Source organism: Cygnus olor, chromosome 20, assembly GCF_009769625.2.
Source record: "Cygnus olor isolate bCygOlo1 chromosome 20, bCygOlo1.pri.v2, whole genome shotgun sequence".
NCBI classification, from domain to species: Eukaryota; Metazoa; Chordata; class Aves; order Anseriformes; family Anatidae; genus Cygnus; species Cygnus olor.
In genome coordinates, this window is record NC_049188.1 from 3,242,781 (window position 1) to 3,255,142 (window position 12,362).

Genomic DNA, 12,362 nt, shown 5'->3' on the forward strand with positions numbered 1-12,362 from the left:
AGGGACCCACCGACTGAGCAAGAGATCATTTCCTACCACAGACACAGCATAGGTGTATAAAACTAGCCTAAGTGTGGCAGACAGGAATACCATCCTAGGACTAACTGGAAGGATTTGGAATAATTGTTCTCATAAACTGAATCACTTCTGCGTTAGTTTGCAAATACAGTCTGCAGAGCATCGTACAGCTCCCCAGAAATGGTGGCCATTTACAGGTAGGTCTAAAAGGATACCAGCAATCAACATTAATAGTTTAGCAGGAAAGGCTACTGTTAACTCACAAGGCAAGTGAACTATTTTAAACTCTATTTCATCCACACAGTGAGAAAAGCTAGAAAAGACTGCTGCCACAATCAGACAATGAATATTTCAGTCTACTGAAAGTACATATACAATATTAAATACTATGACATACGATGAAAAAAAAGTAAGAAAGAAGCTGGAGTACACTGCTGGTGCTCAAAGACACAAGACAAGAAATTCTCATCAAAAGAGTGGGACTTGCAACTGTTAGGGGGAAGCAGGAATAGATCCTGCACTCACTGGATGTGCTGGAGTATGTCTCCGTGGCCTAAATTTGCTTTTGTTTGACCAAACACAGTTAGTGTATGCAGGCAGACAAGTATGTCACTTCCTAAGAGCTCTTCTTGAATATACAATTGTTGTATTTCATAATGCACTGACATGAAAGCATGCATCCCATTACAGGCAAAAGCATACATTTCTGTGTTTATTCTATAACTCAGGTTTTTTAGAATGTGACCAACACAGATTATTTTATGGAACTTGAAGAGCTTTTCCCATTGCTAGAAAAGCCAAAACCAAGTAGGGCGATAATGAGATCAAAAAGGGTTCCATCTAGGAAGAGAAGTAGGAGGAAATCACAAAAACGAATAAAGAAGAAAACTCAAGAGATAAGAATTTAATTCCAGTGCCGCAAGGACAGTGGAGGAAAGATGGTCACAAAGGTGCAAAACTTAATTGCTAAAACCCCAGGAAGCAGTTACACTAGAAGTAAAATCCTGCAGTAAAGTCTTAGGAGCCTAAACCATCTGATTTGTAGGCAGAGCCACGTAGTATTGCCTTGTACCAGAAGAAGTGCCAAGCACACTTACCAGCTAACAGCAACTCTCCTGTGCAACACAGAGGCTTACAAATTCTTTACCGCTCAGACTAAAACTAGGTATTTTGCGAGCCTTTTCCTGCTTCTCATTGTCTTTGTTTTCACTTTCCAAGGCCAGGCTGGATGGGGCTTTGAATAACCTGCCCTACTGCGAGGCATCCCTGCCCATGGCAGGGGGCTGGAATTAGATGGTCTTGAAGGTCCCTTCCAACCCAAACCGTTCTGTGATCCTACGAACTTCAAGGCACCTGAAGACTTGCATCCATAAAATTCATCAGACATCATGCTTCTGTCATGAAGTGCTTGGTACTTAAGTCAGCAAATTGCTTAGTGCTATAAGGGCCACGCCTCCAAAAAGCCTTGTTTCAGTCTGTGCTGATGAAGAGCCTGAGTAATTTTCTTACTATACCCCTGCTTCTTTGGAAAAAAGAAAAATGGAAGCTCAATTCTGCTCTGTTAATTGCTTCAGAGCTGTTCTCCTTTTGGCACTGACAGTATCTTGACCCCGTTCTTTTCAACGAAAAGATTTCAAGACAGCTTGGATCTTGTGGATAGCCTTCTAGTAAAAGGTCTGGGCTTTTTACTGACCAATACATTTACACATCAGCTAAACAGCCTCCTGAACGCAAGGAAATGGGCATGGACACAGATGTATGTACTTGTTTCAAGGACACTAAACTAAGAACAGCATTTTAACTAACACCCCCTTTCAGAAGGGCCTTAAAAAATGGTACTTACAGATCAGGTATATACAGGAATGTTATATTTGGAATGCTCCCGCATGCTTTATTTAGTCCTGAATTTTTATTTTTTTTTTACTGTCCTTTTCCTCATTTAGTCAGTCAAAATCTGGACCTTTCTCCCAAAACAGTTTGTCTCTGATGTCAGACAAACCATTTAGTACTGCAGTGACCTTCACATTTGCCCAAAATACTGGACCACAACCACCCACTGCCACACTGCTACTGCCTACCGATGGAAAATTGCCCCCATACCATATCAGAACACCCACATGAAATTTCTGGTGGTTAGAAGTTCCCATTTCCTACCCTTCTTACTGCGTGCTGCTAACACATCTCTAAATTTAGTAATTCAGCATTAACTCATGGCAACATCCAAATGCTGCAGGGGATTAGCAGATGATAAGAGATGAAGAGAGCGCCCGTCCCCAGCTCTATCTTTGCCCCCTTTGATTAACTGGCAACTTGTGCGTGCCACCAAAGCACACAGGCCTTTGGTGAGCATCCCGGGTTTGTGGGAAGAAGCAAACACTCAGAGAAAAACAATAACTGTGAAATTTCACCAGGAAATCATATACTCCAGGAGACCCCTGGCACATTGCTGTTCTCTAACAGTCAAGTTGTTTGTTCTCATAAATCGATAAAGCCAGCTTTTGCTGGAGGGTATTTTTAGAAATAACTATGACCCTGACTATTTCCCTTTCTTTCTGCAGCATGTGTCTACAAAGGAAATGCTTGGGCAGACAGACCCCTTCCTTCAAAGGCACACCTTACTATAATTGTACTTTTCTACGGTTTACTTCTTTGCACAGCATCTTCATGCACACTTGAGCCCCTACATCCCTCTTGAAGTTTTATCTTTCTGCACTTTGTACAACCTCTGGCTCGAACCTTAAAGTTCAAAGAAACAAAGGGGAAGCTCCTTTCCTTCAGGGGAAGGCAACACAACACAACACTGTAATACCTCTCCCGGCTCACAGCACCCCCATCCTTTCTAACAGCACATTCTGTTTAGTCTTCTTTTAAATGCGAGATTGGGAGTGAGCATAGAGGGATTTATTAATTAAGCAGGTATGATGTTATGTGTCTATCTGAAAAAAATCCATATTACTTTCCACCAATCAGAACGATTAAATTTAGAGATAGGTAGAGAAAGACAAGAGAAATCCCCCAAGAAATCCACATTGCTTAGGCTTTGCTATGGAACCATATTGTACAAATGGAATTTTTTAGTTCCAGCGTGCTGAACGACAATGGGTTACTGCGCTGTAAGTAAGTGGTTTCAGCACAGACTCTTCTCAAACAGGGTCGGATTACATTTCAGGCTACTGGCCAAATTCTGACATTGTTTTTATGCATGAAATGGAAAGCCACAAGGGGCTGAAAAGCAAAAGAGATGACAGGGCTTGGCTTTGGAAGTAACAGTGATTAGGATGTCTCCAAAAAGGCATCTATTATTATTGCATTATATAATGCCTGTAAACCCACAGACCTCTGAGGCGAGGCAATTTACAAACACAAAGAAAAGATAATCCTAACCCCAGAGAATTCACCTTTCAAATTCCGCACCAGAGTAGTGATATTTTGGTACGCCATATGGTTAAGATCTTTCTGAGCAATGTTTGTTCCTACATTACTTAAGACATGCCAATAGGAGAACATCGATTCTACAATCCTGTAATTAGTTATTAAAACACGTATTAAAATAATCTCAAGAATTTTTGTGTCTAAACACACAAAAATGCTGTCTCAATAATAAATATTATTACAAAATGAAAGGATGTGCTGTTTTGCGCTTTGCTGTTGAACATACAGTTATCTTTCAGAGACACATGACAGCTTTCCTGTGTTTTTTTTTTTCTTTTTTTTTTTTTTTTTTATTGCTCAGACAATTAACCTAACAGTAGATGCAAGCAAGCTGAAATAATACATTCAGGGTTCTACTTATTTTATATTGCCATTTATATTTAGGTCTTCTTACTGTTTTATTTCAAGCTACAGAAATAATTTCTTATGATTTTCTTTATTCACTTAGAGATTAATGTGCACTGTTTTAACTAGATATGTATAGGTGAGGCAAAGCAACTGAGAAATATTTAAAAACACACAGTTTTCAAGCCCAGTCATGGACCTCACAGATGTTGCTATTCTTTGTGGACAGAAATATATCTTATAACTTTCAAAACATTTTTGACACATATTAGTCCTTCTATACAAGGAAAGTGATTGATACACTATACAATTTAGTGAAACTGTAAAGATTCAAGCAGTGCTCTGAACAGTAACATGACAATTTCTTTCCTGTTTAAAGAGGTCAGTGGACTTAGTCTGCATATTGGACTTCCAGGAAGATAACAAACACCCAGAACTTCTCCTTAAGCCCCAAACACACTTATATTGTTGTGCCAACATTGTACTGGAAGAATACTGGAAGACCTGAAGTACAACTTAAATGGAAGCCAGCATAGAAATGTTGTATACTAACAGAGCTGAGCAGTTACATGTTTAACAGCCACTGATATGGGAAAAGAGAGGTACAGAGAGAGCAAGACTTAAGCAATCCACCCATTCAGGAGATAAGCAGGTACAAAAGTTAGCATCATTACCTGGAATATTATACTGATAGTAGTCAGGATCCTCTGATTCCTCCTTCACTGTTACTGTTGACATTTCCAGTGAAATTCCTGTAGAAGCAACAAAGGAATCAAATAAGGAAACTACTGATAACCAAATTCTTAAAAACTAATAAAGAAATTAAAAAAAAAAAATCACAACATCACCAAGATTCTAGCTGGTCTCTAGTCCAAAAAAAGAAAAAGAAAATTCAAGTACTGATGAAGTAAATAATTGTTGAGCTAAAACAACCGTAACAAAGTGATATGCTGATGCTTCAGGTTTCTTGTGTCTGGGTGGTTATCATCAGAAGTGACTCAGTATGAAAGGTTTCCCTACAAACAGGCATCCCTGCAAACTGCTATCTCAGATCTGAAGAATTACAAAGAATGGTCTCCTTCCTTTTTGCCCACTACCAGTGGAAAAAAAAAAAAAGGAAAAAAAAAGTTTTTTTAATCTCTTGTGCTAAAAGTACTTCAAGTACTTCTAGACCTACTCCAAGCTCACCCCTCTGTATCCCTAGTTTCAGATAAAGTCTAAATTGTGCTGCTCAAGGCAGCAACACCGACAGGCCTCAACTGCTCTTGGCTTCATCAAAGCAAACTATTTCCTCTGTATGCCTTCTCCCCATTCCCTAAAATGCTTTCAACACATTCAGGCAAAAGAATTACTTCAAATGTCTTGAAAGCAGCACTGGAAAGAGACTGGCAAAAAGCTCAAGTTGACTCTTCAGTTGCGTTAAGCTAAATATTAACCATTAAGGGGTACTCAACACCAAGTTATGAAGCAAACAGAACTAAACCAAAATACTGGACTAAACAAAAAATCTTGGTTTTGTGCAAAATGCCAAGCAGTGTAGCCCAACCTAACAAAGCAGAAGGTCACAAGCTTATCTGCAAGCAGACTGGTAGCCTCCCTGGGATCATTCGTGGTTATCTCAAAGCACACACTTAAACATTGCTCTGCAGCAGACCACTCTGCCTTGCAGCAGCCTGTCCTAAGAGCAGGGTAACTTAGGATTGCTTTATTTATTTTTTTTTTTAAACAATAAACACATCTGGCTATTTATTTCCATCTTAGCTAGAAAATGACATTCAATATTCTGTAATTTTTGATATTCTGGTAATATTATTGTATATAAACAAAGTTTTTCTCTTCACATTAGGGATAAAATGGTCTTGAATAAGGACTAAATAAAGACCTGAGGATCTTCCTCTTCTCCACTTCCAAGTATTTACAAAGAAATGATTTTAGTCTACAAAATATTACAAATCTCCTCCATCTAGAAACGGAAAACTTTAGCTAAGGTAAAGAAAAAATAAAAAAAAATATATATATATATATATATATAAACTGCAACTGGAAAGTAGGCATTTTTAAGTAAAGTTTTTCTTTTTCACACGTGATGGCTCTTTGCTGCTTTTATTGGATGTTCCTATCACTCCTTAATAGAACCTTCTGAACAGAAGCTGATTGTTCATTTTTTGCAAATGAGGACAAAATTTTGAACATACCAGAATCCTCATTTGGTTCCGTTTTCACTTGAATAGGAGGACAACTATAAAAATAAACAAAACAAACACTGACATTATAAAAAAAAATCACATTTCTGGAAAGTTCCTTCAGCTTTACAAGCTGTCTAGTAAAATCAACCTCACTGTATTGTTTTCAAACTAGAAAAACAGAAGTAAAAAACATTGCATCTTGGCTTATCTGAATTATCTCTAGGGCATGGGGAGGAATCTCCCGTCCCTACATTCTCAGGATGTGCACAATATTCAGGAGTGTTCACTATTTAATGAAAAGTGCACTCAGAGCCACAGAAACATTTGCCATTTTGCTCTGTTTTCACATTAACCAACTTTTGATTTATTCCACATATAATCTCTTCATTGAAGAACAAATATATATGTATTGGGTTTTTAACTGAGGAGGGGAAGGCAGGAGCATTACAGCTGTTCCCCATCACTGCGGCAGCACACAACAGGACAAACATCCCTGACTGACAGACCGTGAATTAAGAACACTCGCTGGGCTAATTAAACTGAGGGGAAACTTTGCCATCTGTTTAATTCGTAACAGCTTCCCCACAAATATTGGTCAAAAGAAAGAGAAAATTCAACTTCATGCTTTTTATAATCCCATGCAAGCAAAAGTTATCCAAAGGTCAGTTGGACAGAGAAGGCACATTAAGATAAACTATATGAAAACACGCAGTTGGTACCAACATCAAATCACACTACACAAGCTCGTCTGTTTCTCAGTAGATGAAATATTTAAAGACAGGCAAAAAAACTACATTATTTTAAATTCACCTTCCACCTGGAGGTATAATTGAATGTGAAGGATCTGTCATATGAGCTCCTGAAAGTTAAAAGACAACCTTTGAATTTCCTGTACTCCATTCACCTTAAACACAAATTGAAAATGTAACATTGATTTCACGAAGCAAAAACCTGTTCAAATTTGGCAGGTATGTGCATATGTTCTCTATACACAGATATGAAGGATGGATCTCATTAAACTGCATTTAACACCGATATAAAATTACTTCAAATGTGCCTATCAGTATGCTTCTCACTGCTCTCTTTCACGATTTGAAGTGAAAATCTTGGGAAACAAAGCTAAGCAAATCCCTCATCTAAACTGCTAAAAGGAGGAGGATAGTTTTATAGAGATTCCAGTTTATTCCTAAATTACAGCTACACAAATGGGTTCTGTTTTCAATAAGTCATTCACTCACTGAAACCTACCTTGCTTTATCAATATAAATATTTAATTACTGGAATCTCTGTAATTCCCTACTCTCTAGTTTTCTTACTAGGCACAGGCAACACATTTCTGATTTTACTAATCAAGCTTCAGTTTCTAGCTGTTGCACATCAGAAAGTGAAATTTTTCTTTTTTGACTACATTCCTATAGAGATTCTGGTAAACAACATGCTTTATCCTCTTCATAAAACAAATCCTCACATGTACATCTTGCAAGTAAAGCAAAATAATTTCACAGCTGGAACAGGGGAAGGGGCTTCTTCAAAGCTAGAAATGAATCTTCACAGAGTTCTTAAAAAAAAAAACTACGCTAGCTCAGATTTTTTAAAATGTATAGGCTTTCATAGGAACTGCAACACCTAACCACTTCAGAAGATTAAATCAATTTTTAAAATGAGATATAAATGCCAAAATCAGCTACATATTGGAACACAGAGCACAGCAAAGACTAGGCATCTTCTAAAAATGCAATGCACAGACTTTCATCGGTTCATTTCTCTTTTCCCTAGGATACTATCCAATTCACATTAAATTTAAATTGAGTAAAAGGACAAAGAACACAACAGAACAAATTTATCTCTAATTAGTTGCTCCTAGCAGAAAGCATAAAGGAAAAGGTTATAGTTCCGAAAGTGAGTGAGGCAACTCACAGTCTAGGAATTTCCACAGTTTGCCCCTTTCTCCAAATGACCAAATCTTGCATCTACACTGCTGTCCTGCCAAGTACTGGAGAAAATGATGTTGCCTTTTTGAAAGTAGAATTTTAAGCTATTTTTGAGTCTGAATAAGTAATAACTTACCTAGGTGTTTCTTTGGCTCTAGGAATGGCCTGTATGGAAATAAAGGGAAAAACAAACAAACAAAACACATAGCTTTAGCAAAGACATCAATATTTACAGCAGAGTATAAAATTAAAAAGGCAACACTTCTGCTTAAGCAAAACAGGCTGCAATGTATTTAATTAAAAAATGAACGCAAATTTAAGTACAATAACTTAATGGACACACTGAAAAGAGGAGGCAGCAAATAACCTTTTGATGATAAATGAGATCCCTGACTTGTTTTCCAAAATCCACTTCAGGGTTGAAACATCATAATTCGCTGGATGTTTAAACGCGAGTCCCTCAGGCAGGCCCTGCACTACCACAGCAGACTGGTCTCTCTGAATCTTCTCGTATGGCACAGGTACTACTGTTGACTTTCCTAAAGCTTTACCTAAAAATAAAATGAGATTGTTACAAGGTCAGAAGGGTGCAAGTTAGCAAAAGGACCTGTGCCTCATAAAACCCACTACTTTGGAGAGGACCGGAGAGAAAACAAGATGCAGATGCAAATCTCTGCAGGAAACCAAGTACTGCACACACCAACGTTCACTGGAACCCACCAAGGTACAGAGGCTTTCTTAAAACAAAACTAAAGGGGCTGTACTGTGCAATAATCCAAAATCATAACCTGCAAAACATTAAAAAAATAAACCACTACCCAAAGTATGTGTACGCTTTGGAATCAGCTAGTAAAAATGAGGCTTATTACCTTAACAGCAGTACAGATGAAAGTTTAAGACTGTACAGTACCTCCTTCCCAACTGGAATAAAAATTTAGAAATCCAGAACAGGTATTTTGAAGACTTTAAAGCACCCACCATAGCAAAAGCAGAAGAAGTCCTCCACAGACTTTCTGAGAGCTTCCAGTTCCATGATATCCACTGTCAGCCTGTTTACAGGTGGTACAGTCTTTGTTTTCTGCAGCTCTGCAGCTCTCTCCTCTTCTGTAACACCTAAAGTTTATTTATACAAATGAGACAAAATAAAATAGTAAGTTACTAAAAAAAAACCCAGTACCAAGTCCCTCCGGTTTAGACTACAGACACTTCAGAGTGATTCCTGCTGGGAAGCTGTAAGAACTTCTTCACCTTAGAGGCAAATGCACTTACCTGTGCACACAAGCAACAGGTAATTTAAACTTACACCAAAATGATTTTATTTTCCCTACAACCTTTGTAAATATCACCCTCTGCGGTATAAGAATGATTTAGAGACACAACTGAGTAGGCCTTTTTTGGAATGCAGATGCAGAAAACATTACAAATCCCAGGAGAGTGTAATACAGTAGAAAGAAAAGGCAAAAATGCCAAGAAAAAAAGGACTGATACAGTCACCAAGGAATATTTAAAATGTCTGTGTGGAGTCTCATAGCTCTCTAGCACCATGCTTGATGTCTCATTCAGCAGCTGTGTTATAACCTGTTTGTTTATGCTGTTATGTGCTTAACTGGATCTTTTATAGAAGGGATCTGGCTTTTGACACAAGAGCTCCTGTGCAGCGCAGCTCTTCCACCTGCCACAAGACATCTAAGCACATCTCTTACTGCTGGATGGGAGGAGCTGCAAACAAGCTGCCACCAACGGAACAGATAAAAAGGAGATTTCAGTCCTGAACCTTGTTCCGTTTTCTGAGAAAGTCATTGCAAAAGGAGCAGGAGAATAACAACTCTTTGATCTTAAACAGAAGCGATCTGTTTTAGGCTGCAGCCTCCCCTTCTTATTGCTGCAATGTTTTACCGAGAATCACCCAGCAAAAAGAGGGGGAAACAACAGATAGATTCTGTGATGGAAGAGAAAGCGAGGAAGATCTATGTCCCCACATGCAACAGACACAGATCTATGTTCCTAGGTGCAATCAACGCTGAAACTGCATCATGATTTCACCGTGAGCAAGGACGTGAAGCGTTGGGACCTGCACCACCAGCACTGCTCGCAGTGATCTCGTGAACAGGGACAAACAAACAGCGCTTTGAACTGAGCATAAACGGTTGTGAAATGAACTGGCAACACTTCCATGGTAAAAATGCATTTGTCATCTTGAAAACTCATTTCTTCGTTTAAAAAAGAATCGATTCCTTCCTGTACAGGCCAGATCCTGTGCCCTGGAAACCCATCCCCATGGGACACTGAGCAGCAGATCAGCACTTCAGGCCCAACTTTTGCCTTCTCTGAGATGTGACAGGGCCTAGTGTAACAAAAATAACGCGGGAGTAGAATATTATTATTCACCCATAACACAAGGGCTTAATTAACAACAGTTTATAAGGTTTGCCTGTGGACTAAGGGATTAAAGGTCTTAGTTTCCAGGCAGCATGGCTTTTTGGCTTTTTTCATATAACGACTGATCCACTGAAATGCCTTCGTTGTCAGTAGCTCTTTAAAGTGTACTCACACCTTCAAAAAATAATAAGCAAAACAAAAATGACAACACTGCTCACATTCCCATGAAAATTAAAAAGAAAAAAAGACAAACTTTCATCAGGTCTCAAAAGACAGCAAGTTTTAGAAACCCACTAGCCATTTGCCTCCTCCTGGCAGTTGGCAGCGCTGGCAGGGGCACCTCCGCAGGTCAGAGGCTGCACAAGCTAAAAAAGGCTCTGCAGCTCTTACCAAAATTACTAAGGCACAAAGGAGGTTTCGGGCTAGATTTGGGAGAGGGGATGCCTGGAACAGGACTTGGAAGGGAAGGTGGATGGGCCAGCTAAATTTGTAAAGTAAAAGGCTCCGTAAGAGTGGGGAAGGACATATAGTGGAAGAATTTTATTCTTCCCAGCTGGGAGCATACAGTGGGATTAGTCACGTTACTCTGCAAAGTTCAGCAGGACTACACTGATCTAAGTACAGTAATCCTCATTTTGCACTAAGCATCTGCACATGGCTGAGTGCCTCTTATCTCCTTGCATTACCCAGGTGTTTGTTAGACAGAACAACCTGCCCAGCCTGCCACAGGGCTGGCAAAGACAGCACCCAAGCAGCATGCAGCTGTCTCCACCCTCATAAGGAGAATATATAATATATATATATATTTATTTATTTTAAGGGCTGAATAGGCTGCTTTGAAAGAAAAGCCCTCCTTTTTTTGTGACAGAGCAACAAACAGAATATTCAAAATGATAAGATCTCTTTTTTTTTTTTTTTTTTTTTTTGCTACTGGGAGCTGATGGAGCTTAACACTTCTCCAGCAAAGGGGCAATCAGCCCTATGGTATTTAAGGCATCTTGTAACGGCAGGAGGATTTTAATCCCTCAAGTACGGGAAACCAGGAAATGGCTGTAAGAAGATGAATGTCATCCACGTGCAGACAGCCCGAGAGGCAACTTAAGGCCAACCACTGCCTTGTAATGACACTCAGGGACGTGTATTTTAGTGGTGGTGCTGAAGGAAAATTGTATTTTATTAGAAAGTTGTGCTCCAAAAGTAACTCCAAACAAGCAAAGGGAAAGCGCGTATACGTAGCTAAAAGCATTTTGCTTCCTTTCATCCACCCAGTTCATGTGGGAGCTTTTTAAACCCAGCCAGTTCTACAGTTCAGGAAATTGGACAATAACCTCCAATTAAAGAAAAATCATTTCATGTTTATCAAAGGATCACTTCAACCACAAGAAAAGCAGATCACCTGAGGCAGAATTTAGGAGCCAGGGAATATGAAAGAGATCAGCTATCTACAGTGACTTCGTTTGTTTGCATCTAGAGGCAACAAGATGGGTGGTCCCCACCAAAGTGTGGTTGCACTTTTAGCAGCTTTTTTTTTTTTTTTATTATTTTGTTTTAGAGAAAAAGAGTAGTTACTAGCTTCATAAGCTTCAACTGGCTAGCCAGAAAGAAGCATGAAAGGCTTCTGCCAATCACCCCAGCTCTAATAAGGATACAAAGGAGACCAGCCAAGCGCTGAACAAACCCAGTAAACCAGCACAGAGCTCAGGGCTGGCTAGGGCACCGCTACAGCCGAAGGTGGGGGAAAGAAAAGGCATCCGGGCTGCCTGCGATCTTTTAAAACAAAAATACATTTTTGAAACATTTAAGATAATTAGACACAAGTTATTTTTATTTTAAGAATTTGCGAAAAGGCATAAACTATTTTTTAAATTGAGGGAAACTGCCAGTAATGTAAAGCTTAGTAAAAACAGTAATCCCTAATACTATGGAGGGAAGTGGGGAGGCTACAAAGGAGATAATCAGAAAATGCAGAGCTGGCCAGGACAGGCACTCATCCTCTTCAGGTAAAGCCCTTCTGCCAACGTGGGGAGTTGGGGGGAAATAGGAAGAGAAGGAGAACCACAAAGGAGAAAAG

General features: G+C 39.2%; 1 protein-coding gene across 36 annotated transcripts in view; it reads right to left on the reverse strand.

The window, feature by feature from the left end:
- The window catches only part of GTF2I (general transcription factor IIi), a 71,495-nt gene that overhangs the window by 41,976 nt on the left and 17,157 nt on the right, over positions 1-12,362 (reverse strand). For 24 of the 36 annotated variants that reach the window (XM_040533047.1, XM_040533039.1, XM_040533030.1 and 21 more), the window contains 6 exons: positions 8,891-9,025; positions 8,280-8,463; positions 8,049-8,077; positions 6,792-6,840; positions 5,991-6,034; positions 4,470-4,547 (listed from right to left, as the gene is read on the reverse strand). In XM_040533047.1, coding sequence (XP_040388981.1) covers positions 4,470-4,547; positions 5,991-6,034; positions 6,792-6,840; positions 8,049-8,077; positions 8,280-8,463; positions 8,891-9,025 — 519 coding nt within the window. The remainder of the gene's footprint in view (positions 1-4,469; positions 4,548-5,990; positions 6,035-6,791; positions 6,841-8,048; positions 8,078-8,279; positions 8,464-8,890; positions 9,026-12,362) is intronic. The other 12 variants (XM_040533060.1, XM_040533058.1, XM_040533046.1 and 9 more) reach the window with 1 other exon arrangement.